The sequence below is a fragment of the Podarcis vaucheri genome (assembly GCF_965113315.1).
Source record: "Podarcis vaucheri genome assembly, chromosome: 2".
Taxonomy (NCBI): Eukaryota; Metazoa; Chordata; class Lepidosauria; order Squamata; family Lacertidae; genus Podarcis; species Podarcis vaucheri.
Window position 1 is genome coordinate 116,934,203 of NC_138760.1, and position 27,358 is coordinate 116,961,560.

Genomic DNA, 27,358 nt, shown 5'->3' on the forward strand with positions numbered 1-27,358 from the left:
CTAATTGGGCCCCTGCAAGAGAAGGGAGTTGGTCCCTCATTCCCAAGCCATTCTGACCCAGCCATAGGACCTCTGTTTTCGAAGGATTTAGTTTCAATCGGCTCCCATGAAACCATCCAGCCACAGCTTCCAAGCATCTGGTCAGTGTGTCTGGGGCCAAGTCGGTGTGGCCTTTCATCAGAAGATAGAGCTGAGTGTCATCAGCATATTGGTGACAGCCCAGTCCAAAGCTCCAGACAATCTGGGCAAGGGGGCGCATAAAGATGTTAAAAAGCATTGGGGAGAGGATTGCACCCTGCGGCACTCCACACACCAAGGAGTGGCGTAACGACATCTCCCTCCCTAGCACCACCCTCTGTCCCCGACCAGAGACAAAGGAGCACAGCCATTTGGGGGCTATGCCCTGTATCCCCACATCGGCGAGGCGATGGTCCAGAAGATCATCATCGACCATGTCAAAGGCTGCTGACAAATCTAAGAGAATCAGCTTCGATCCAGTTGTCTACGGAGAAAAGGTAAAAGACCCCTGGATGTCCAGCCAAAGGTGACTATGGGGCTGTGGCACTCATCTTGCTTTCAGGCCGAGGGAGCCGGCGTTTGTTCCCAGACCACTTTCTGAGTCATGTGGCCAGCATGAGTAAACTGCTTCTGGTGGAACGGGACACTGTGACGGAAATCAGAGCACACGTAAATGCCGCTTGCTTTCCTGTCACAGTGGTACTTATTTATCTACTCATGCTAGCATGTTTTCAAATTGCTAAAACTGCTAGGTTGGCAGCACATCCGATTACGTAGTGGGAGCGTCTCCAGGGACAAAGCCCCCACCTAAGCGCTGTGTCTGAGGCAAGAGTGGCGGCCATCTATTGTTTTGCGAGCGATATATGGCATACTCCCAAAGCACAAGATCTATGGTACCCCCTAAGAAAACCTCTACAACTTTGGCCTGCCCCCTAAAAACTTTGGATTTCCCCCCCTCCAAAAAAAATGGGTAGAACACTGCTAGATTTTCAGTCTGGGAGTAGATCGCAATCTCTTGGGAGGTGGACATCCACAGGATGTGGCTAAGCAGATGTTTCCTGAGGGGTCGATATGAAGAGCCTCGTGGTTAAATAGAGTGGTTAGAATGACATGAAAAGAGTGATGTTTATCTGCATGTGTAAAACTCTCTGAAGGCACAACACAGGGTGCAGCCCTCAATAACTCTTTTGTGTTGTTTGTCTTCTCTTGTTTGTCAGCATTCTTGATGCACCTTGAAATAAAATCTGAATCTATTTGAAAGCAGCGCTTTCTGGTCATTGCTGGGACTGAGTGACTCCGTTGTGCTCGAACCTGGCGTGGGCTTTTGCCCACATCACACGGAAACCACTCTCCCCTCCTTGAGGGGTTTGTACCTCTTATCAGTCGATGGGCAAGATGGGAGGCTGCCTTGCCCCAGGAAGGCAATCATCAGGACTCCACTTTAAGCTCCTGATTTGTCCTTTGACAATGCCCCAGTAAATGTTATTGTTTCTGGAAAAGCAAGAATGGAAATGTGTGATTTTAATTAGATAAGTGGTGGGGTTGGGGAGAGCTTCCAAAACTTAATTCTTTCCAGAGGTCCGTTCTTAACCTGAAATTGTTCTTAACCTGAAGCACCATTTTAGCTAATGGGGCCTCCTGCTGCCACCGCACCGCCGCAGCACGATTTCTGTTCTCGTCCTGAAGCAAAGTTCTTAACCCGAGGTACTATTTCTGGGTTAGCAGAGTCTGTAACCTGAAGCGTATGTAACCCGAGGTACCACTGTACCCCAGATGGTTCAAGGTTGCTATTGTTTGCCTCCCTTTTGTTGCAAGAGTGCATAATAATCGATGGTCCACTATTATTGCATCAATGCATATTGCAGGATAGACCCCCACAACCCCCCTCCAAGCTGGAGAAGCCCTCAGCCCCATATGTTTCAACTCAGAAACTCTTTCTGTTCATAGTGTCCCTAAGGAAAGGATATACACACAGTACCCACTATCAGAACACTCGTTATCTGCCCATTCCGTTTTCCCAATATAAAGAATGATGCCCAAATCTTGCTGCACAAGCAGCTGATTCATATAACTGAACAGCCCACTTCCTTGTTTCTGCTCTGCTGCAATTGTTTTTGAGGGGAAACCATACAGGGAGAGGAAGACAGACGGCATGGGTGTAGCCGGGCTTTCTGTTGCAGGAGCAGACTTTGTGTTAGGTGAAGCAATTGGTAAGTTAAGTATTTTTATTAGTTTACTTGGTTTAGGAGAGCAGCCTCCCCCTTGACCCCTGACACACACACCCAGCTATGCCCATGACAGGTGGGGCATGTCTTCTTTCTTGTTTACCAGTGCAAGGCAGGGAATGGAAAGATGGGGCTTCCCCTTTGTCCCACAGCAACTCCCTCCCCTGCCTCTGCTGATTGTGGGGACTTGGGTTGAGTGACCAGACTGTGAAGCCTCCTCCACCATGACTTGTTTGAGAAACTTGGAGGTATGTGTTGTTGTTGTTGCTGTTGCTGCTGTTGTTATGCATTCCATATCCTTTGTGCATCCACGTCCAATCTTGCTCCTTTCTGAAATGTATTTATTGGCATGTGTTTTTTTCTTTTTGTAAATCTACCATAGAATAAAATAAGAGAAAGAGGTTTTCTCAGGATGGTTGGAGGGTGTGTGTGCAGTGTTCCCGTTGGTGCAACGGGGGTGGCAGCCACCCTTCTTATGGTACGAAATGCTGGGGGGGGCACAAAAATGGGAGGTTGAGGAGGGTCAGTTGTGGGGTGAGGAGTGAGAAATGTCCCTATTGTCATCTGGGCTATGTTGGAGGGTATGTATCTGGCCATAAGCCCCATTGGGAGCTGGGGGCAGGCCTACCCCACTCCTTGTGTGCATGGAGGGTTAATCTGAACCCCCACCCCACCCCACCCCTTTTCAGGAAATGCAGTTGGAGAATGTGATGGCAGGAGTCATAGTGGGAGGCAGAAATGAAGGGACTGAAGGCTTCCATGCAATCATCCTCTGAGACCCTTCATTACAGATCTTTTGGTGCCAGGCAAAATTGTTTTCCTTGGGCTGATTGAACTTTCTACGGCATTTGAAATGTGTTGGGGGGGGGTACTGTTTCTGTTTTATTTTGTATTTTGTGTTCTCATTTTTTTTATCTGGTGAGCCGCCCTGTGATCTTTGGATGAAGGGCAATATACAAATTTAATTTTAAAAAATTATTTAAAAAATTATTAACAGTTTCAACATAACAATTATCAAAACAAATCAGCTTCATTATTCCCCACTTCCCCCCTCCTCCCACCTGCCCAAGACTTCTCTCAGCTCCTCTCTCTGATTTCTCAACTCATGTTATTCTCTGCATATTGTACAATTGTATATATCCTTTTATTATCTGTCTATTATATTGTGTATCTATGTATGTGTCTATTGTGTATGTTTATTCAAAACCTGCCAAGGAGTCCAATTCTTTTTGTTGTCTTTTTAGATAATTTGTAAAAAGTTCCCATTCTTCTTGAAAGTCACAGTTGTCCTTATCTCGCAGTTTGTATGTAGTTGTATGTAGTTTGTATGTTGTATGTAGTTTCACTAGGTTCATCAATTTCTCTTGCCACAGTTCTTTTGTTGGGGTTTCCTCATTCTTCCATCCTTGTGCTATAAAGACTCTGGCCGCTGTTGTAGCATACATGAATAAGTTCTTTAATTTCCTTGGCAGGTCTTGTCCTACAATCCCTAACAAATATGCTTCTGTTTTTTTTTACAAATGTCATTTTGAACATTTTCTTCAATTCATTATATATCATTTCCCAAAAATTTTAATTTCTCTACATTCCCACCACATATGGTAAAAGGTCTCTTCTTTTTCTTTACATTTCCAACATATATTTGACCCGGTTTTATACATTTTTGCTATCTGTACTGGTGTTATATACCATCTGTACATCATTTTCATGTATTTTTCTTTCAAAAGAGAACAGTCTGTGAATTTTATTTACTATATATCTTTATTGTCATTGTCTCATGCAGGACAATGAAATTGAAAAACTACATAAAACTACATAAAAACTACATAAAACTACCACAAAACTACATAAAACTACATAAAAACTACATAAAACTACTACGAAACTACATAAAACATTCAAAAACCCCTAAAAACTCTAAAACCCTATTTTAAAATACACTATACTGTAGAAACCCCTTACGCTGCGTTTAGAACCAGAATTGCATTTGGGTAGAAACTGTTTCTCAGACGGCTAGTCCTGGCCTTTATAACCCTGTACCTTCTTCCAGAAGGCAGAAGCTGAAAGAGATCATTTCCAGGGTGCGCACTATCCTGTGCTATCTCTGCCGCTTTCTTACAGCACCTGGCAGCATAGATTTGATCTAAGGTGGGAAGAGTGCACCCAATTATTCTCTCCGCAGTCTTTACAACCCTGGACAGCATTGTTTTTTCCCTGGCCGTGCAGCTCCAAAACCATACACACAGACCATAAGTTAGTACACTCTCCACAGTGCAATGGTAAACTGCCATCAACAGGTCCTTTGAGAGATTGTTTTTCCGGAGGATTCTCAAAAAATATAACCTCTGCTGTGCTCTCTTCACCAGGTCTTTGCTGTTTTCTCCCCAGGTTGGGTTGTCTCTCAACTCCATTCCCAGAAATCGAAACACCGAGACCTGTTCCACGCACTTCCCCTCAATAATAAGTGGCTGAATATTCAATTTACATTTCCTAAAGTCCACAATGATCTCTTTTGTTTTCTTTAAGTTAAGGAGTAAGTTGTTTTTCCTGCACCACTCCCCCAACTGCTCAACTTCCTTCCTATAGGCCGCCTCCCCCTCTCCAGCCGTGATTAAACCAACCACCGTTGTATCATCTGCGAACTTAATGATCTTATTACTGGGGTATTTGGGAGCACAGTCAGCTGTATAGAGCGTATATAAAAGCGGGCTCAACACGCACCCCTGCGGCGTCCCCGTATTCGTGATGAGATCAGCAGAGACGTGGTAACCCAACCTGACCCTTTGGGAACGGTTTGATAGAAAATCTAATATCCACCTGCACAAACATAGTGGAAGTCCCAGGTCTAATAATTTGGGCACCAATCTATGCAGAAGAATAGTATTAAACGCAGAACTAAAGTCTACAAATAACAGTCTCGCGTAGTTCCCTTGCTTCTCCAAATGAGTCAGGACAGCATGTAAAGCCATTGCCACAGCATCCTCTGTGGATCTCTTTGCCTTGTACGCAAACTGGTAAGGGTCAAGTCCCACTGGCAGAAAAGATAAGATGCAGTTCCTCACCAGTTTTTCAAAACATTTCATTATAATGGGTGTCAATGCCACAGGGCGATAATCATTCAGACTGTCTATCTTTGATGTTTTTGGCAGGGTTATAATGGTAGCGGATTTCAGACAGGGTGCAATAGTGGCTTGGGCCAGAGACTGGTTAAAAATCTTTGTAAAGATTCCTGCCAGTTGGTCCGAACAATCTCTTAGCATCCTGCCAGCCACCCCATCCGGGCCCATAGCCTTCCTCGTGTTTACCTCCTTTAATACTCACCTCACTTCTCCCTCTTCCACCCTGGCAGCATTTCCTGTAGGTAGTGACGCCAATAGCTCTGGCATCCCTGTTGGAGTCATTGTTGGTATCACCTCAAATCGGGCAAAGAAGGTATTCAACTCTCCCACCAAAGAAGCACTACTCTCTACCACTGATGAATTCCTTGATTTATAACCAGTCAGATGTTGGACTCCCTGCCACATTTGTCTAGTATCATGATTTCTCTGATGGTCCTCAATTTTTCCCCTGTACTCCGCTTTTGCTTTCCTGATACCTCTCTTCAAGTTCGCTCTTTCTATACCATACAATATCCGGTCCCCAGTTCTAAAAGCAGAATTTCTGGCCTTCAATAATCTCCTAACCTCTCCCGTCATCCAGGGCTTCCTATTCGGATACAACTTAACATACTTTTCCCTGGTGACATTTGCTGTGCAGAATCTAATATAATCCAGGACCGTTGATGTATAAATTTCTAGATCTTGATGGTCGAAGATATTCCAGTCAGTCTCCTGGAAACAGTCCTGCAGTTGCTGAGAGGCTCCCTCAGGCCACACCATAACCATCCATGTTTGTATCTGGCCTTGTTTCCTGAGGGGTGTGTATACTGGTGTCAGAAGCAGGGACACATGATCTGAACCACCGAGGTGTGCCACGGTCTTGACCTCATATGCCCGTCTAATGTTCGTATACACCTTGTCAAGAGTATTTTCTCCCCTTGTTGCACACTCAATGTGCTGATGGAATTTTGGGAGTACTGCCCTCACATCTGTGTGATTGAAGTCCCCCGCAATAATGTGCACAGCCTCCGGGTATCTGCTCAATTTAGCATTGATGTTTTCGTGCATACTACTCATGGCCCTGCATGCATTTGCAGTTGGTGCTATGTACACTGCTGTTAACACCACTGTTGTAAATTCCCGGGGAAGATAGAAAGGTCTGCATTTAATTGTCAGAAATTCCACATCTGGAGAACAGTAGGTATCCAACTTGACAAAGTCCGTACCTGTAACCTGAAGCGTATGTAACCCAAGGTACCACTGTACCCCAGATGGTTCAAGTCTGTTTTCCACAATTTTTTCCAATCTTCAAATTGTGCATTATGTCCTATATCTTGTGCCCATTTGATCATGACCAAATTTAATAAATATTAATACAGTGGTACCTTGGGTTACAAACTTGATTTGTTCCAGAGATCCGTTCTTAACCCAAAACCGTTCTTAATTTGAGGCATGCTTTTGCTAATGGGGCCTCTGGCTGCTGCCGCACCACCGGTGCACAATTTCCACTCTCATCCTGGGGCAAAGTTCACAACCCGAAGCAACTACTTCCAGGTTAGCAGAGTTCATAACTTGAAGCATTTGTAACCCGAAGCATTTGTAACTTGAAGTACCACTGTAATAGTGGGATAATTGAAGGAGTTTCGTGTGAGCAGGGTGTGCTCAGAAGACAATTGCACAAAGGGTTTTCAGGAGGGGGGGATATTGATTGCAACAGTTTCCTAATACAGTGGTAAGCAGCAGCAGGAGGCCCCATTAGTGAAAGCTTGCCTCAGGTTAAGAACGGTTTCGGGTTAAGAATGGACCTCCAGAGCGAATTAAGTTTGTAACCCGAGGTACCACTGTACGGGAACTGTTAAGACCAGCTTCAGTGCCTTTGCCCTGAATTTAAAGTTCTCATGATTTTCAGTATTACAACGCTTTGATCATAAGAACATAAGGAGAGCCTCCTGAATCAGTCCACAATCGGGTTCTCACAGTGGCCAGCCAGATGCCTGTGGGGAACTGGCAAGCAGGGGCCAAGAACTAGAGTATTTCTCCTTCCTGCAGTTTCTAGCTAGTGGTATTCAGAAGAACTATTTCCTGTGGAGACAGAGCATAGTCATCACAGCTAGTAGCTATTTATCCATAATCTGTGTGGTAGAACACTCGACTCCTTCCTGTGTCACAAACGTGAAAGGTGCTTAAGTAAGGTGTTCTTCTGGCAACCTGGACTTAAAAAGTGCTCAGAGGTGAGATACTCTTTGCCAGCTCTTTTGCCGACTCCCCACTTTGGGAAAATATTCTACTGTACAAGGTTTTTATTTCAGGGCTATAAGAAGCCCTGTGTGGGAGACGTGCAGGAGGGGTAAGAAGAGATGCTTCACTTGGGCTATCCTGCCCTAAGGTGGGCTTGGACCAGGTGACCTTCAAAGGCCCTTCCAACTCATTCTGTGTGGATGGACTTAGTTGCCACTTGGATATTGTAATGTGGGATGAAGAGCACTGGCAGACAGACTGCACATGGCAGCAAACAAAGGCTGACGGAATCTCTGTCACTGAGGTCCAGCTCCGAGGACCTTCTGGCGGTTCCCTCGCTGCAAGAAGCCAAGTTACAGGGAACCAGACAAGAGGGCCTTCTTGGTAGTGGCACCTGCCCTATGGAACGCCCTCCCTTCAGATGTCAAAGAGAAAAACAACTACCAGACTTTTAGAAGACATCTGAAGGCAGCCCTGTTTAGGGAAGCTTTTAATGTTTAATAGGTTATTGTATTTTAATATTCTGCTGGTAGCCTCCGAGAGCAGCTAGAGAAACCCAGCCAGATGGGCGGGATATAAATAAATTATTATAATTATAATTATAATTATTATTATCATCATCATCATCATCATCTTGCAGGTCTTCCTGGTTGCAAAACAACAGCCTTCCCTTGTGAGCCCAGTTTGCATTCATGGCTCTCTGGTTGCAGACAGAACTGTTGGCTATCTACCGTATTTTTCGCTCCATAAGATGCACTTTTTTCTTCTTAAAAAGTAAGGGGAAATGTCTGTGTGTCTTATGGAGCGAATGCATGGTCCTTGGAGCTGAATTGCCCAGGGGCAAAAAGCAGATCATGCTCTTTTTTTTGAAAGAGGGAAGTGGATGTTGAAACAAAGTCACTGATCTGCAAGCAATCAGGAGGGAGATAAGGATGTTGGTAAAGGAGGCTGCCAGGGGAGGGGGGGGGAGGTAAAGACAGCCAACTTGCAAGGAGAGGAGACAGGAATACTAAAACAAGCAATGAGGAGAGAATTTAGAAGAAAAGGGGGAGCAAAAAACTGCTCCAGCTAAGGAAAAGACACTAAGGCAAACAAGGGGGAAGGGGGTGTTGAAAGGAAACAGCTGATTGGTAAGCGATCAGGAGGGAGATAAGGGACGAGATAAAGGAGGCTGCCTGCGAGGGGGGAGGTAAAAGCTCATGGATCCTCAGGATTTTTGCATTGGGTCACCCCAAATTCCCCACCAGATCACATAGCATGTCCATGGCTACAGCCTGCACCAAAAAAATCACACATCCACTGTTTTGTGGGGCCGCAATGGCACAAAAACATGGTTACAAAGCACGGGTCCACATGGATTCTCAGGATTTTTGCATTGGGCTACCCCAAACTTGCCATCAAATCACATGTCTGTGGCCACAGCATTAACCGCAAAAATCATACATCCACTGTTTCGTTCAGAATATTTTTTTCTTGTTTTCCTCCTCTAAAAAACTAGGTGCGTCTTATGGTCGGGTGCGTCTTATGGAGTGAAAAAATATGGTATGCGCCCTGTGTGTCTTCTGGCATTGTACTCACTTTTTAAAGGCAATTTGCCACATGCCCCTTTTGGTCTGACTCCCTATCATTGCTATTCCTGCCATATATTTATATTTTGATTTTGTTCTGTGAACTGTCTTGAGATCTCTGGGTATAGGGTGGTATATAAATTCAATTGTGTGTGTGTGTGTGTGTGTGTGTGTGTGTGTGTTAAAATCAGGAAGCATGACAGAGTGGAAAAGTTCTCAGAGGCTATTTACATTTCATCAAGCCATGGTGGTGGCTATTACTCCTGGGGGAGAGAATTTCACAATCTCACCATGATGTAGTTCTCCTTTTCACTATTTCTGGTTGTGGGTGACCAAAATAAGAAACCACAAAAAACTTATCTTCTTTTGAAATCACAAAAACCCTCACTTCTTCTGAAAACAAAGAGATACCAGTCGATTGAAATATCCTTAGAGCTGCTATCTAGTGGGAGGTGTGCAGTATTGTGAAAGGAATACACAGAAAGCTGACAATTTGCTAGCAGGCTCAGATATTTTGTCTATGAAGCCCTGTATAGCTTGGAATTCAGGATACCTGAAAGATTGTCTCACCCCTTATATACCCAATTGAACGCTGTGCTCTTTAGGCAACTCCCTCCTGTACCTCTGCTGTTTGTAGGGTCTTGAACTGAATGCCCAGCCTGTGAAACCTCCTCAGTGACATAGTGTAGGTTGCCAGTGCCCGGAGCAAGACAAGTATTGTGCCCCCTGTCCAGTCAAGGAGGAGTCAATAAGTTTTGGAAAGAGTTTTTCTTTTATAATTTACAAGATCAGATCCAAATCGGGAAATTTCTGTTGAGAATCCCTTTTGTCTGTCAGATTTAAATTTTTCAAATAACTGATGGTATTGGAACAAGTTTGAAATGTCTTATTTCCTCAAAGTTTTTTAATTTTATTTGGCTATCTTCATTTTTTAGGAGTGTTTTATATGTTGGCCAGCTTTCCTGGGTATTTTTCCGTTTTACTCCTATGGCTTCTATTGGAGAAGTCCACCACGGGACTTTAGTCTCCATCAGGTCTTTATATTTTTCCCATACAGCAAAGAGTGACTTTCTTATGATATGGTTGGTAAAAATTTTATGAATTTTCGCTTTTCCATATATCAAGTAGGCGTGCCATCCTCAACGGTTGACAAAACCTTCCAGGTCCAGGAGGTCCGGATCTTGCAACGTGCACCAATTTTTTTAGCCAGGTGAAACAGGCTGCCTCGTAGTAAAGTTTTAGGTCGGGTAGAGAAAAGCCTCCTCTCTCTTTTATGTCTATTAAGATCAGGTGTTTAATCCTAGGTTTCTTTCCTTCCCACAGGAATTTGGAAATTTCTCTTTGCCATATCTTGAGACAACCCGCTTCGCCTAGTATTGGAATCATTTGAAATAAAAATATTAATTTTGGAAGCACATTCATCTTTATAATGGAAATCCTACCCAGAAATGTTAATTTTAATGTACTCCAGGTTCCAAAGATTTTTCTAATCTCTAACCATGTTTTGGTATATTTATCCTGAAATATGTTTATATTCTTGGGAGTGATCCAAATACCCAGGTATTTCGCTTTTGAGATTTTCAGGCCCAATATTTTTTCTAAGTCGTCCTTTTCTTTCATGGTTACATTTTTAACTAGCATTTTTGGTTTTGTTATGTTCAGTTTAAAGCCTGCCACTTCTCCAAATTCTTTAATCAATTCCAGCACTCTTTTCAGACTTTCTTTAGGGTTTCCAGTCATAACAAGTACCGTATTTTTCGCCCTATAGGACGCACTTTTTCCCCTCCAAAAAGGAAGGGGAAATCTGGGTGCGTCCTATGGGGTGAATGCAGGCTTTCGCTGAAGTTTGGAGAGTGAAAGGGGTTGGTGCGCACCGAGCCCTCTCGCTCTCCAGGCTTCAGGAAGACACCCGCAGCCTAGGCAGCCCTGTGGGAATTCCCGCAGGGCTGTCTAGGCTGCGGATAGCAGCCTGCTTCCCGGAGCGCCGGACGCGCTGAAAGCAGAGCACCCGGCGCTTAGGGAACACATCTGCAGCCTAGGCAACCCTGCAGGAGGTCCCGCAGGGCTGTCTAGGCTGCGGATAGCAGCCTGCTTCCCGCAGCGCCAAGCGCGCTGAAAGCAGAGCACCCAGCGCTTAGGGAACACATCCGCAGCCTAGGCAACCCTGCGGGAGTTCCCGCAGGGCTGTCTAGGCTGCGGGTAGCAGCCTGCCACCCGGAGTGAGGGGCGCCCTGAAGCAGAGCGTCCCTCGCGCCGGGCAGACATCCGCAGCATGGGGAGCCCTGCTGGAGTTCCCTGCAGGGCTCCCCATGCTGCGGATAGCAGCCTCGCGCCGGGCAGACATCCACAGCGTGGGGAGCCCTGCAGGAGTTCCCTGCATTTTGTTGGATAAAGAAACCTCTTATAACGGCTTTACTCGCGTCCCAAACTGCTTCCAGCTCTACTCTTTGATTTAAATTAAACTTAAAATATTCTTCTAAGATTTGCTTGGCCTTCTGTACAATTTTTTCATCATTTAACATACTCTCATTAAGTTGCCACCTTTTAACCTTTTCTTCTTTTCCTTTAAAGTTAACCCAGGCCCATAGCTGTCAAATTACAGATTTGAAAATAAGGGACCAGCAGCCTTGAAAATAAGGGACCAGCAGCCAAAATAAGGGACCTGCCGCCTCACCTGTTCCAGGCACTCCAGTCTTCCTGTCCTCCTGCAGTCTGGTCAAACTCATGCCGGTAGCTTCGAGAACACTGTCCAACCAACTTTGTAACCAGAGGTTCAACTGAATAGAATCTGAATCACATGCACCACAAGGCCTATGCAGCCTCAACTTAAGATGGCTCCCCGGCATGGCTTTGCACTGCAAAGTTTGCAGCAGCACGTGCAACAAAATGGGGTCCGGCATTCAAAAAACCCCTCAGCTTGCATTAACTAGCCATATACAAGGCATGCAAGCTCCACCCCCAGTCGTTCTTAGACTTCTGATTGGGTGAGCAACACAGCCAAGCAACACAGTTGGAGCCTCCCTCCTCCCTGGCCGGCAGGGAGGGAGGGAGGGAGAGGATCTGCTTCCTTTGAAATTTAAGGTACATCATTTAAGGGACATTTAAGGGACATCCATCAATAAGGGACAGCAGCGGGACATGGCGCTGGAATAAGGGACTGTCCCTTCAAATAAGGGACACTTGACAGCTATGCCCAGACCGCGCTGTGATCTCAAATTGTCCTTGGATGGATTTCTGCTTTTGTAATATTATTTAATAAATCCTTTGTTGTCCAGATTGCATTGAATTGTCCTGCCGATTTATGTGGCTCTGAATAATGTGTAAATTCTTTCTCTGTTGGACTCTTAAACCTCCAAGCATCAAATAAATTCAGGAGTTCTATTAACTGAAAAAATGTAGTTGGGAGTTTGTTCTGCCTCTTTTCTTTCTTCTTTGTTGTTCTGTCCATGTTTGGATTGACTACTCCATTAAAATCTCCTAATAATATAATCCCCCCCCTAAATATTCTATGACTTTTTCTTCCAAGAATTGGTAGAATTCAGATTTTCTTTCATTTGGTGCATAAACTCCAATAACTATCACTTTTTCAACAATGATCTTGACTTCTATTATCACTATTCGACCTTCTTCATCATTGTAAAGCAGTTTTGGCTCCAGCTGAGGGGAAACTCTGGCTTCCTGGTTGCAAAAAAACACCCTTCCCTTGCGAGCCAAGTTTGCATTCAGGGCTCTCTGCATTTTTGCAGGAAATCGTCTCCGTGAGACAGTTACCAAAATAACTAAGCTCCCAGGCACAGTTTCTGGAGCCAAATGTCACATAGCTTCACAAACAACACCAACCCCTCTCCTTTATTTTGATCATTCCCTTATATGGCACATGGCACCACAGGGGACATAGCCAGTCACCTTCCTGGGTTTTTATTTATTACCTTCTATGGTACATGGCACCACCAGGCAGAGTCACAATGGCTACTTTTCTACTGCAGGTGCCCCGCCTATGCATGTATCCATTCTGTTCCTGTGCAGCCTATGCGTTCGAAACATAAGCAAGGGGCGGGGGGGTCAAACTTGGCTACCACATTAGTCAAACTTGGCTGGTCAAACTCGGTTACCGCATGCATGTGGAAAGAACTGTTAGCTAGCTATGTACCCTCAGTGACTTCTAGCGTTTAAACTCATTTTTAAAGGTAGTTCCTTTTTGGTCTGACCATGAAGTTATTTTTGAAGGGCAAGCTGTTTCCAGACAATGAAATGATGGTTTCTTAGGTCAAGTTGTGTCTTCTGATGCAATTATTATTATTATTATTATTATTATTAATACCCTGCCCATCTGGCTGGGTTTCCCCAACCATTCTGGGCAGCTCCCAACAAAGTATTAAAATACAGTGGTCTGTTAAACACTAAAAGCTTCCCTAAACAAGGCTGCCTTCAGATGTCTTCTAAAAGTCTGGTAGTTGTTCTTCTCTTTGACATCTGGTGGGAAGGCGTTCCACAGGGCAGAAGGGCCTCTGCCTGGTTCTCTGTAATTTGGCTTCTCGCAGTGAGGGAACCGCCAGAAGACCTTCGGCGCTGGACCTCAGCATCCGGGCAGAACGATGAGGATGGAGACGCTCCTTCAGGTAAATTGGACCGAGGCCATTTAGAACTTTAAAGGTCAGCACCAACACTTTGAATTGTGCTCAGAAACGTATTGGGAGCCAATGTAGGTCTTTCAAGACCAATGTTATGTGGTTTTGGCAGCCACTCGCAGTCACCAGTCTAGCTGCCGCATTCTGGATTAGCTGCAGTTTCCGGGTCACCTTCAAAGGTAGACCCACGTAGAGCATGTTGCAGTAGTCCAAGCGAGAGATAACTAGAGCATGCACCACTCTGATGAGACAGTCTGCGGGCAGGTAGGGTCTCAGCCTGCATACCAGATAGAGCTGGTAAACAGCTGCCCTGGACACAGAATTGACCTGCGCCTCCATGGACAGCTGTGAGTCCAAAATGACTCCCAGACTGCGCACCTGGTCCTTCAGGGACACAGTAACCCCATTCAGTAATTTCGTTGTCCCCGAGAGGGGGCAATGACAATAAAGATATTATTATTATTATTATTATTATTATTATTATTATTATTATTATTATTATTATTATTATTCAGGACCAGGGAGTCCTCCACACCTGCCCGCCTCCTATCCCCAAAAACAGTACTTCTGTCTTGTCAGGATTCAACCTCAATCTTTCAGCCACCATTTATCCTCCAACCGCCGCCAGACACTCACACAAGACCTTCACCACCTTCACTGGTTCTGATTTGAAAGAGAGGTAGAGCTGAGTATCTTACCTTGTTATTGGTTTACAGTGGTACCTCGGGTTACAGACGCTTCAGGTTACAGACTCCGCTAACCCAGAAATAGTACCTCAGGTTAAGAACTTTGCTTTAGGATGAGAACAGAAATTGCACGGTGGCAGCAGGAAATCCCATTAGCTAAAGTGAAGAACAGTTTCAGGTTAAGAACAGACCTCCGATATGAATTAAGTACTTAACCTGAGGTACCACTGTATTTCCATCAAAAGCACAGCTGGTTGCTCCACAGCGCCCTCTGGTGTCACATTTTAATAACACATTAGCAACATTGTAAGCCGTGCGTCATTTGTCCCTCTGTACCACAACTGTTTCTTAACCCTTTCCTAATGTTAAAAACAAGAGTGTATGTAGATCTGCCCTGAGCCTCCCTGTCTCTGGGCTAGACAGAAATGGAGAGAAAACAAAATGGGCAGCTGCATCCATCTCTTAGTGGTACCTCACTTTAACAATATAATAGCATAGGATTCCTCTCGGAGTTCTGTCAGTAGAGCTACAAAAAGTGGGTCACCCCAAAACAGCACCTTAAGATTTGAGAAAAGATTGTTGATAGCCCTGATGCGTTGCAGTAGGAACTAGCCCATTGCTTCTTTATGCAGGATCTTTTGGGGAGTGCTAGTAATATGATTAAGAGCTTCCACCACCAACACCCCCCCCAAAAAAACCCACTGACACTTATTCAGCAGCAGAGGGGCCAAGTGTCTTCACAAAAGAAAACAGAAGCCCATGTCTGGAATCAGCAGGGCAGACTGAGAAAAGGCACGCAAAGCTGAGTTTTTGCAGTGTCAAACGTTGCGTTCTCAAATTTGAGCCCTGTGTGATGCCAAAATTTGGTATGTGGCACCTCTTGTGTTCCATTCTAAAGCATAATTGTGGTGTCATCTGTAGCATCCCCAAGGCTCCACACCCAGTGCGATCAAATCAGACATGCCCCCCCAAAATCCGCCTCTGGTTTTTGGACCCTGACAGCCTCTTAATGTTTTCAACAACAACTCCCATAATTTCCCTTGTTGGCTGAGAATTGGAATTCAAAACATCTGGAGGCCACTAAATTGGAGAAAGAACCTGTATGCCAACAATGTTTTTGGGGTGCTGGCTGCTGCCCTGCCTTTTGTGGAATCATGGAATCACAGAATTGTTGAATTGGAAGAGGCCAATGGGCTTAGGCAAGGGGGAGCAGGGAGGGGCAGCTGCCACCCCTAAATCAATAAAAATCAATAAAAATACATAGAAAACTGAGGTTCTGCTCCCCCTAACAAAAGGCCTGCCCCCCTAACAAAAATCCTGGCTACGACCATGAAGAGACCCCAAGTGTCATCTAGTTCAATCCTCTGCAATGCAGGAATATTTTGCCCAATGTGGGTCTCAGACCCCCAACCCTGAGCTTAAGAGGTTCATGCTTTAAATATTATAGAATAAGAATAAGCCCCAAAGAATCTCCTTCCAAAGCAGCCCCAAAACATAAACTATTCCAAGACCCAGAATATAAAAATGATATTGAGACAGATAACTTCGGATCTGACACTGTTAACAGAGGTCACTAACACTTGTTCTGCGTTTTTTCTCACATTTGTGAGCTGTTCTTGTGGGTTTTGGGGGTCGAAGAGTGGGATAAGAAAATGCCAGTGCAAACTATGAGGTGGAGGTTCAAGCTTTCCTCCATTATGATATTTTTGAAACAAGCTTGGTGATTAAATTATGCCATGAAGGATACCTCAAGATCAGACCAAAAGATAACAAAATGCTCCCTTAAGAATAGTTTTAAGAAAGATATGAAGGCAGGGAGACCTAAGCCCGGTGCTTAAATGAATTCTTAAATTTATCACCAAGATCACGAACATTTTAAAAATGCATTGAAAGTAAGGCAAAAACGAAAATATCCATTTGCATAAGAACAGCAGGAATGACAAGAATGCAGAATGAAGAACAATGCAAGTCAATGTAGAAATCATAGAACTATAGAGTCGGAAGGGACCCAATGAGGTCCAGCGTTGAAGGCCTTCTGGTAGTTCCCTCCCTGCGAGAAGTGAGGTTATAGGGAACCAGGCAGAGGGCCTTTTCGGGAGTGGCACCACTGGCAGAGGAACAGGGGTGCGGGAGGAGCACACTGCCCCCTGTGGCACAATCCCGGTGGGGTGCCATTGTGGGTGTCTCCCCCCTGCGTGCTGGGCGCCACACCCCCAGGATGCGCACCTGCCACGCCACGCCTGCTCTCCGCCCCCCCCCCCCTCTGGAGCCAAAGGCTGCTGAAAAGAAAACAAGGGGCCTGCCCTGTGGAATGCCCGCCCATCACATGTCAAAGAAATAAACAACTATCTGACATTTAGAAGAGATCTAAAGGCAGCCCTGTTTAGAGAAGCTCTTAATGTTCGATGTTTTATTCTGTTTAATATTCTGATGGGAGCCTTATCCACCCTGTTGGATGACTTCTGCTAAGAGAGGTACAAGAGGAACATAGCAGGTGACCTTATCCTGAGTCAGACCATTGCTCCATGTAGCCCAGTACTGCCGATACTGACTGTCAGGGCTTCAGACAGGGATCTCTCCCAACCCTAACTGGAACTGCATTCCTAATCTGGAGTATAAACATTAATGAACCTGGCCCGAAGCACAAAAGCGGCTTAAAATGCCATTTGCTCATTTGGGGGATGATGCTCGTTGAGGTATGGTTCAGGAGAAGATAAGGTTAATGAAATAAATAGTTAATTATGTTAGGGGAAATCGCTTTGTAAAATAAAAATTAAAATAGGGCAAAAATTGTGTGAAAATTATAATTATACTATAAAATTATAATATAAAAAATGTGTATATTAGGACAAAGTCCCTGATGAAATTTTAAGAAATAAATCACAAACTGACTTCCGGGTTAGCGCCATCGCCGAATGGCGGACTCCCTCCGAGCTCCGGAGGGAGTCGGCTCGGTAGGGGTCGGGTCCTACCGCGCCGGCGACGCGGGGACCCTTAAAAACCACGGGAACGGATCCCGTGGACATGGTGACTCAGCTGGCACCGTTATCGCCCTCCCGGCTCATGAAGAAGCCTTTTTAAAGGCTACGGATCGGGCGCCAGGGAGTGGCGTGGTGCTTTGAGTCCTCCGCTTCCCCTGCCGGGCGCAGCCGCATGCCATCCGGCGGAGAGCGCTGGCTTCTTCCAAAGGAAATTCGGACAATTAACAACAACCCGTGAGTAATTGGGCAACCGGGTATAAAAGGAGGAAAAAAGAAATTTTTTTTCCGGATTTGGCACGAGCGGGAGGGGATCCAAAAAGGAAGTCAGTCCCCTCCCTGATTGTAAACATGCTAAAACAAGGACTGAGAAACCAAGATCGATTCAGAAGTTTATTGATGACAAAAATTACTAACTCCACGATGTGAATTATAAGAACTGTGCTGGAGGAGAAGAGTCGAGGGTGAGAGGAAAAAGGCAAACCCCCCCCTGGGAACCGGGGCGATTCGGAGAGCCTGGCGAAGAGAGATGGAGAATTTGACAGCTGTCAAAGGAGCTGTCAAAGCTGGAGAATACAAAGAGGACTTTGCTACAAGTTCTTTGCTGGTTAATTTTGTTACAATTTGATATAAATATGGATATAAACTGTCGGGGAAAAAGAAACAACAAATTGACTTTTGGACTAGAGGATACAAAGTTATTGCAATCCCCCTAGAGGGGTTTCGGGACATTACAAGTGTCGTATGTGGAAAACTACTTTGGGATGTGCACAGGTCTTATCTCCTGGGAAAGCTGCAGAACTGAAATATTATTTTGTCTACAGAGGTGACCATAATACAATAGAATCTTCTATTGAAGCAAGAAAGGAACTGGACGTAAGTCTTTGTCCCTGAATAACAAACCTCTGTAGAGACATTAAATTTTGAAACAAGAATGTTTTGACAGCTGAACAAGACAGAAACCTGAGAAACCAAGAAATAAAAGAGCAAATGACTAAATACGACACGGAAAGAACAACGGGAGGAGCAACAAAAGATTAAGGAAAATTAAAGGCCTCTATTAGACTGGATTTTTGAAGTTAAATATTATTAAAACAACCAAATCTGAAGAAACCGGCAAGATGGACTGAGAAAAATTTGGCTGTGGACTTAAGATCTCCAGGCCGACAACATACAGACAAAAGGACATGGGGAATCAAAACCGGGGAAGGGAGGGGGAATCCTAGAATCCAAAGGCTTTGTAACCAATTTTTTGAACTTTTCTATATCTTCTATCTTATATTCTTTATAACTTTGATCCTATATGTTTTTGTTTTTTTCCTTTTTTAGAAAGGGGGAACTCGTGGAAGAAATGAGAGCTGATCTTGGGGGAAAAATTTTGTTTTATTATAAGACGAGGAGTGATGTTAAGATTGTGTAAATTTAAATTGGTTTATGAGTAAAACATATTAGGCTTAAACTTGGGGATGAGAACTTGTGGAACCAACTTAGGGAAAGGGGAATACAGTCGGGAGGGGAAGGAGGAAGTCCCAGAAAGAAGGCTATGAAAAGAAGGGTCTAAACTAGTTTCTCTTTTTCTTTCTTTTCTTTATCTTTTTTATCTTTTCTATTCTGTTATTATTGGAAATTTTAATAAATATGATTATAAAAAAAAAGAAATAAATCACAAACTGATGTGCAAGATTGGGGAAATGAGAAACTGAACAAAAACAAATTGACAGATTTGTCCATGTGAAATAAACTATGTTTTATTCGTGCCTCTGGCTGATGGCACAATTCATCACAGCAATCTAAGTTAGCAAATTCTCCAGCTGCTCTTTCTAGTGATTCTAAACTTATGTGTGATTAAAAAGATCAAAACCCATCGAATGCAAATGGCTTAGGCACCTTTGTATCTGCCTGGCAACAAGCTACACACACACATACACGTGTGTGTGTGTTTAAACCCAGGGGGGTTTAAAGCGCTAAAACACTATTAAAAACAGTTTAAAACAACATTTCCCATGGTTTCAGCGTGATTCCAGGCAGCCCCTTAAAGTAACAAACAAGTGTGTGCCACATCAATTTTTCGAAGGAATGAGCCATCAGTGTAAGGAGCAAATAATGCATTTTTATCCTGTGATAACTTAGCATTTGGCATATCAAAAGGGGACTGAGGCAGAAGGAAAATCAGGTAATGCAACATGTTATTTAAATTGATTTCATGATCAACAACGTAAAAGCAAATTAAGCATCAATACAGTGGTACCTCGGGTTAAGTACTTGATTCATTCCGGGGGTCCGTTCTTAACCTGAAACTGTTCTTAACCTGAAGCACCACTTTAGCTAATGGCGCCCCCTGCTGCCGCCGCACCGCCGGAGCACGATTTCTGTCTTTATCCTGAAGCAAAGTTCTTAACCCGAGGTACTATTTCTGGGTTAGCGGAGTCTGTACCCTGAAGCGTCTGTAACCTGAGGTGCCACTGTATAGGATTGCACCCTAATGACACAACCCTAGGCTTACCTCATCAGACATAAATCACCTTGAATTCAGTGGGACTTGTTCGCACTGTTAGACTTGCTGGGCAAAGGAGGGATAAGCAGCGCACACTCACCTGCTGGCCACATGAGGGATAAGCGGCAGAACTCAGATCGATACCAAGCAGCATAAGCGCCAGCAATCATTCCGCCCATGGACATGCCAACCAGGTGGAAAGGCTTTTGGTTCAGACCAATGCACTCAACAAAATGAAAGAAGACACACGGGTGGAGATGTTGTGCTGTCTTCTAGCTTTCCAGTACTCTTTGTAGGTCATTTCCCAAGAAGACTTGGTGACAGGTGACATAAGATGGGTTGAGAAAGCGTGGGAGATCCTACTGTTGCCTCTACTGCTTTTCCCAGGATGCCAAAGGGAGAGCAGAAGTGGTGGCACTCAAAGGGCTGCTGCACAATACTGCTTGCTCCTCACATAAACAAAAACCAGTTTTTAAATTCACCTTGGTGATGAAGGGCAGGTGAGAAACAAAATTAAATAAAAATAACCTATCTACAGTGTTACCTCGGGTTAAGTACTTAATTCGTTCCGGAGGTGCATTCTTAACCTGAAACTGTTCTTAACCTGAGGTACCACTTTAGCTAATGGGGCCTCCTGCTGCCGCCATGCCACCGGAGCACGATTTCTGTTCTCATCCTGAAGCAAAGTTCTTAACCCGAGGTAATATTTCTGGGTTAGCGGAGTCTGTAACATGAAGCATATGTAACCTGAAGCATATGTAACCCGAGGTACCACTGTACTTAGGTTTCTAAGTGTCTGCTAATACAGTCGTACCTTGGAAGTTGAACAGAATCCGTTCCGGAAGTCCACTCGTCTTCCAAAACGTATGGAAACCCAAGGACAGCTTCTGATTGGCTGCAGGACGCCCTGTCAGACGTTCGGGTTCCAAAGAACATTCGCAAACCGGAAAACTCACTTTCGGGTTTGTGGTGTTCTGGAGCCAAAACATCCGAGTACCAAGGCGTATGAGATCAAAGGTACAACTGTATACCAAATGAACCTCTTTCTGAGCTATAGATGCACAGGTGTGTCTTGTTGAACTGGCCTGGAAATCTCCCCTCCTGCCAGTCCCTACCAGAGACCTACAGCCCAAGCTGCTTCTCACTTCTCCCCTCAGCCCTGCGGGCAGATTCTCTCCCTTTACCTCCTCAGATTCAGCTAGGACCACCAAGCCTTTGCCCACCAAGCCATTCCACCAGTCTTTGTGTTTTTAGGAAATAGGGATTGTTTGCAACCTGAATCCCTTCATTTCACCTCAAGACAACATTGCACCTCAAAAGTGTCTCGTGTTGCTTCTCCCATAACTTCAGCAACCTTCGTCCAGAGCAGCCCTGATCCCTGAGGGTCTCTCAGTGCAGCCCCCACCCCACCCCCAGCCAGCAACAATGGCGTTCTCCCTACATCCTGCTCCTTCTTCCCAGAAAACCTTGTCAAACACAACTCCCTCTTCCGTTTACATCAGGCATAGGCAAACTCGGCCCTCCAGCTGTTTTGGGACTTACTACAGCCAGGGCCGTCTTAAGCATATCTGGTGGTGCCGTAGTGCAAAAAACCCTCCGGCGCCCCCCCCCCCGCCTTTCCCAGAGCTTTGAGGAAGGGATTAAGAAAATCATGACCCCCGGGAATCTGATTTCTTTGACGGCTCCGCCCTTTCCAGCAATGCAAAAGTGAAACTGAAAGCAGAATCGCTCATCCGCAAGCGGCGCCTTGCGCAAAAGTGCCTTACGACCGGGGATCATGGCTTCCAGCCTGCTGGACGATCTGGTGTGCTCCGTCTGCCTCTCCCTCTTCCGCGATCCCCACCTACTGGATTGCGGCCACAACTTCTGCCTGGATTGCCTGAAGAGCTGCGCCCGCGATGGCTTGGGCAGAGGGATTTGCCCGGAGTGCCGCTGCCCTTTCAGACTGCGGGAGGTCAGGCGCCAGAGGGTTCTGGACAACCTCGCGGAAAAAGTGCGCAAGCTCCAGCTGGATGAAGAGCCCCAGGCGAAGGCCAGCTCAGCGGGCTCCTGCGAGGAGCACAAGGAGCCGCTCAAGCTCTTCTGTCGCCAGGATCGCGTCCCCATCTGCGTGATCTGCCGGGATCTGCCCGCCCATCGGGGCCACGAGTTCCTGCCGACCAAAGAGGCTGTGAAATGCGCGCAGGTCAGTGGCAAAGTTTCTGCTTTGGGGTTGAGTGAGCTTGGGGGACGGACGGTGGGTGGTCTTAATGTGAGGACAGCCTTACAAGACCACAGGCTCAGTTTTGACCTCGTTCAGCCCAGGCAGGCAGAGTGACTTGCAAGGGATGTTGACTCAGAAAAATCAGACCAGGAATTCACAACCCAGCAGGTCTGCTAAGGATTCTAACAGGCTTTGAAAACTTAGTTTTTGCGCTGGTTCAGAGCTGCAACAGCTTCACTGCTGCTTAAAGTGGATCATTGTTAGGGTGGTCCTTTTTAAAATATACATATAGAAAAAAATATTATAAAAATCCAATACTGTATAAGAAACATTTTATCAATACCAAAGTTGCAATTAGAATAATTTTTATTATAAAAATCCAATATAAGCCACATTTTATCAAGACCAAATTACAATTTAAATATCAATCAATTAAAAAGCCAATTACACATTTTAGATTGAAACACACACCCCCGCTAGATTTCAAGGAAAGACAGTTTCATTAACAATCATACTTCAGGTTACAGATGATTCAGGTTGGGTTTTTTTGGGTTACACACCGCCAAAAATCAGAAATACTGGAATGGGTTACTTCTGGGTTTCGGCGGTCGTGCATGCACAGAAGAGCGCTAAATCGCTCGTGCGCAGAAGTGCCGAGTCACAACCCACACGTGCACATATGTGTCCACTGTAATTCTGCTTCCCAAGTCTTATTTAATCCAATTCCCATACATTTCAGTCTTAATCATAATCCTTTATACTGAGGGAAGAATTAAGTAAAATCTTATATACCTCAGTGACCGCTGCTCTAAGAAGAGCAGAAGATATTATAATAGCCACCCCAACTCATGGTGGATGAGTCACTAAAAGGTAAAGGGACCCCTGACCATTAGGTCCAGTCGTGGCCGACTCTGGGGTTGCGGCGTTCATCTCGCTTTATTGGCTGAGGGAGCCGGCGTACAGCTTCCGGGTCATGTGGCCAGCATGACTAAGCCGCTTCTGGCAAACCAGAGCAGCACACGGAAACACCGTTTACCTTCCCGCTGGAGTGGTACCTATTTATCTACTTGCACTTTGATGTGCTTTCAAACTGCTAGGTTGGCAGGAGCAGGGACCAAGCAACAGGAGCTCACCCCGTTGCGGGGATTTGAACCGCCGACCTTCTGATCGGCAAACCCACAGCGCCACCCGCGTCCCTTGGATGAGTCACTAGTGTCAGCATCGCCCTTGAGCCAGTGCCACCGACTGGGCTCAACCACTTCAGCCCCGACTGGCCCAGGTGAGCTGGGGTAGCACTTCCAGAGACCTTCTTCTGCAGGAACAGGTCTAAGTTCTGTGGACTCACAACTCAGAGCTGTGAGCACCGAACTCACTTCCAGAAGACAGCTGTGCACAGCAGAGTACAGCAGAGCATAAATCACTCGGATGACAGCGCTGAAGGATATCTTCTTTTATTCACAGCTACTGTACTATACAAACTATATACAAATGGAGATGCTGGACTGCACTGAGTGTTATAGCTGCTTTCTGCAGCAACCTTATCGACACAGAGATAACACTCAGTCTCCCCTTTGAAGTAGCAAGCACAAGCGGCTCCCTCCCCTCTGGAAAATCAGCAGATTCCTGCAAAGGGGGGGTGAAATCTCCTCAACTAAGGTTGGGCTAACTCGAGTTACCAGAATAGTGCAGGAATTAGGAACTGAGGACTGAATAAAATCTGCTTGCCTCAGCAGTCTTTGACACCAAAAAGCAGTCTGGCCATCTGCAGGCTGAAGCCACAAGAGAACACCTTCTTGCCTTATCAGAAATTGCAGAAGTCAGCAGAAAGGGAAGGGAGACTGTCGTCTGCTTGCAAAATTGTGTGATCACACTCTGCACATGCTCTGGTGCCATGGAGGTTTGTTTGTGACATGGTATCAAAAGCAGCTCCAATTTGAGTTCAGGGCCCAGCCTTTGAGAGTTATCTCGATGAAGCCAGCTGCGCAGCTTAATAAAGCAAGACTTTTCTCAAAGAACTCGTGTCTGCCTCATTGACTGGGGAAAAACCTGCAACAATGCAATAGCTACAACGCATTTAACTTCCATTCATATTAATACATTTAATAATTTATATTTCTGCAAGTGAAGTTCTGTGTCCTTTATTATTCCTGTGCGTGATATTTATTTTAGATTTATGTTTCTTTGTTTTGTCCATATTGTTTCTGTTTGTCCTTATAAAACTTTATATCCAGCGCTTTTTTTTTTTCTGGGGGGGACGCATAACTCTAAACAGTTTGTGAATCTTTGTACTTTTGTCCATTTCCTTTGGTTATTTTCCCCTGAATTGAACTATAAAATGATGATTTTCTTGAGTCAAAACGAGAGTAACCCTAAACATTTTTCAAGGGGGAAAAAGCACTGATTATACCTTCATTCTCCCTGGTCTCCATCATGCCCTATGCAGCTAAGGTGGTCCTAGCCTTGGCCCCACCTGGCGGAGCTAAGCAGCGGGGAGGGCAGTTCCACCTCGGCACATAGTCCTCCATGCTTTTGAAGCCTTCCTTCCTTCCTTCCTTCCTTCCTTCCTTCCTTCTTAACCTCTGTTGATTTCTCTGCTGCACAGATGGAGCTGAAGCCATACCTAAAGCCTCTGAAGGAGCGTCTAAAGGAGGCCAAAGAGGAGAAAATACACCAGAAGGAGGCAATTGGAGAGCTAAAGGTAAAGGAAAAGCAGTAAGGGATTGTGGAACTCCGCTTCCCCACACATTTTGTGGTTTAAAGAGCATGCATTAATGTCCTTGTTTATAGCCCGCCCTTGAAATCCACTGTTGCCTACAGTAAAGTACAAAATGCATGATAGAACAACGAATGCATTACAATTATTTATTTATTTATACCCTGCCCACTCTGGGCGGCTCCCAACACAGTATTAAAAACACAATAAAACGTCAAACATTAAAAACTTCCCTAAACAGGGCTGCCTTCAGATATCTTCTAAAAGTCAGGTAGTTGTTTATTTCCTTGACATCTGATGGGAGGGCGTTCCACAGGGTGGGCGCCACCACCAAGAAGGCCCTCTGCCTGGTTCCCTGTAGTTCCACTTCTCCCAGTGAGCGAACTGCCAGAAGGCCCTCAGTGCTGGATCTCAGTGTCCAGGCTGAACGATGGGGGTGGAGACGCTCCTTCAGGTATGCTGGGCCAAGGCTGTTTGGGGCCTTAAAGGTCAGCACCAACACTTTGAATTGTGTACGGAAATAAGCCGAAAACAAACAAACCTGAAATATGTGAAGACAACCTAAAAATGGTATTGAAAGGTTAATCCTTCACTACACCCAACAGAAAGCATGCAGGTAAAGCAGATCAACATAAGCTTGGCCTGGGAAATTTTTAAAAAGGTCTTCATCTGGCACTGGAAAGACACTGGACTCTAGGTGCCAGGACAAGGCAAGCTTTTGTGGGGAAGTGTGTCAAAGACAGGGCACCACCACTGAAAAGACCCTGTCCCTGATAATCACAAGGTGCCCTGGATCTCAGGCTGTGAAGGTTAAATTTCCATTTTTATGTTTCATAATATCCAGGCACAAGTTCTCCTGAGGAATACCGCCAGATGGGCAGGGTATAAATTATTATTATTATTATTATTATTATTATTATTATCATCATCATCATCATCATTATTATCATTACCATTATCATTATCATTATCATTATCATTATTACTTTCCATAGGAACTTTTCTAATTCAAAATCTTCTTGATTGGGCGACGGGACAAATCACCCTTTCGTTATGTTTGATTTCTCTTGCGTTTAATGCGTATCTGCTTTGTTTCTCACTAACACTAAAAATGAAATTAATTCGTTTTTTGTGTGTGTGTGTGTGTGTGTGTGTGTGTGTGTGTGTTTCTCCCCACCAATTGCAGAGTTGTACCGAAGATATCGTAAATCACATTTCCAAAGGATTTGAATCCCTTCACCAGATCTTGGATGAGAAGGAGAAGGCTATTATGAAGACGGTCCAGGAGAAGAGGAAGAAGAACTTGGAGGAAATGCAAGATGCCTTTTCGAGCCTGAAAAACGAGGTTTCTTCCCTGACTGAGATTATTAACAAGGTTAAAGCAGCGTTAGAAAGTACAGACCACTTGGCCTTTCTGAAGGTGAGACCAGCTCTGATCAGAGGCATACCTGCAAAACACCACGCGGTCCCATGGATGTGTGTGGTGATGTAGGACTGAAAGTTCTTGGCCAAATAACAATATCCGATTCAATATGGCTAGACTAGGTAAAGGGACCCCTGACCATTAGGTCCAGTTGAAGCCGACTCTGCGGTTGCGGCGCTCATATCGCTTTATTGGTTGAGGGAGCCGGCGTACAGCTTCCAGTCATGTGGCCAGAATGACTAAGCCGCTTCTGGCGAACCAGAGCAGCGCACGGAAACGCTGTTTACCTTCCCGCCAGAGTAGTACCTATTTATCTACGTGCACTTTGACGTGCTTTCGAACTGCTAGGTTGGCAGGAGCAGGGACTGAGCAACGGGGGTTCACCCCGTCGCGGGGATTCGAACCGCAGACCTTCTCATCGGCAAGTCCTAGGCTCTGTGGTTTAACCCACAGCACCACCTGCATCCCTATATGGCTAGACTAGATCTGGTTTAATATGGCTGCAGTTCCCAGAATTCATTGGGAAGAGGGGTTGATTGTTAAACTGCTTTGTGAGGGGAATAGGAGACTCATAACAACTTTTCCAACTTGGGTTTTGGGCTCCATCCACAACAGCACTGTGGGTGGGATTCAATGAATGAGTCCCACTCCTGGAAGCCCGGGATGCGGGTGGCGCAGAAGGAAAAAGGGACAGGGAGGGAAGAGGAGAATAAAAAGCAAAACGCAGACGCCTGTTTCCGAACGGTTGTTCCTATAATGACCAGCTGGCACAGTTCCGGGGCAGGAGGTTCTGGGTGGAGCTGGGCTTCCAGCAAATCTTCCAATGTCTCCTGCTGAGGCAGTCTGATAGAACAGCTGCTCCCAGATGACATCTGAAGCGAAAGGAAGCCCTTTCTAGTCATTGTTTCTAATTGATTGTGAAAACGCTGTAAATCAAGATACTAAACTTGTTTATCTTTCATGTAGGACTTCCAGGAGCTGATGCAGCAGTAAGTGTCTGGAATTCATTCTTGCGTGGCACCTCTGTGGTTCCCTTCTTTGACATCCCTTGTGTCCTTGGTTTCACCTGGTGGCAGGTGTGGCTTT

The 27,358-nt window shown here is 45.2% G+C and overlaps 1 protein-coding gene across 4 annotated transcripts in view; it reads left to right on the top strand.

The window, feature by feature from the left end:
- Positions 1–2,283: 2,283 nt before the first annotated feature.
- Positions 2,284–27,358, top strand: part of LOC309525002 (nuclear factor 7, brain-like) — a 29,487-nt gene continuing 4,412 nt past the window's right edge. For 2 of the 4 annotated variants that reach the window (XM_082210315.1, XM_082210316.1), the window contains exons 1-4: positions 21,646–22,118; positions 24,739–24,834; positions 26,036–26,269; positions 27,239–27,261. In XM_082210315.1, the coding sequence (XP_082066441.1) occupies positions 21,711–22,118; positions 24,739–24,834; positions 26,036–26,269; positions 27,239–27,261 (761 nt within the window). In that variant the 5' untranslated portion in view covers positions 21,646–21,710. Of the gene's footprint in view, positions 2,492–21,644; positions 22,119–24,738; positions 24,835–26,035; positions 26,270–27,238; positions 27,262–27,358 lie in introns of those variants that run through there. The other 2 variants (XM_082210318.1, XM_082210317.1) reach the window with 2 other exon arrangements.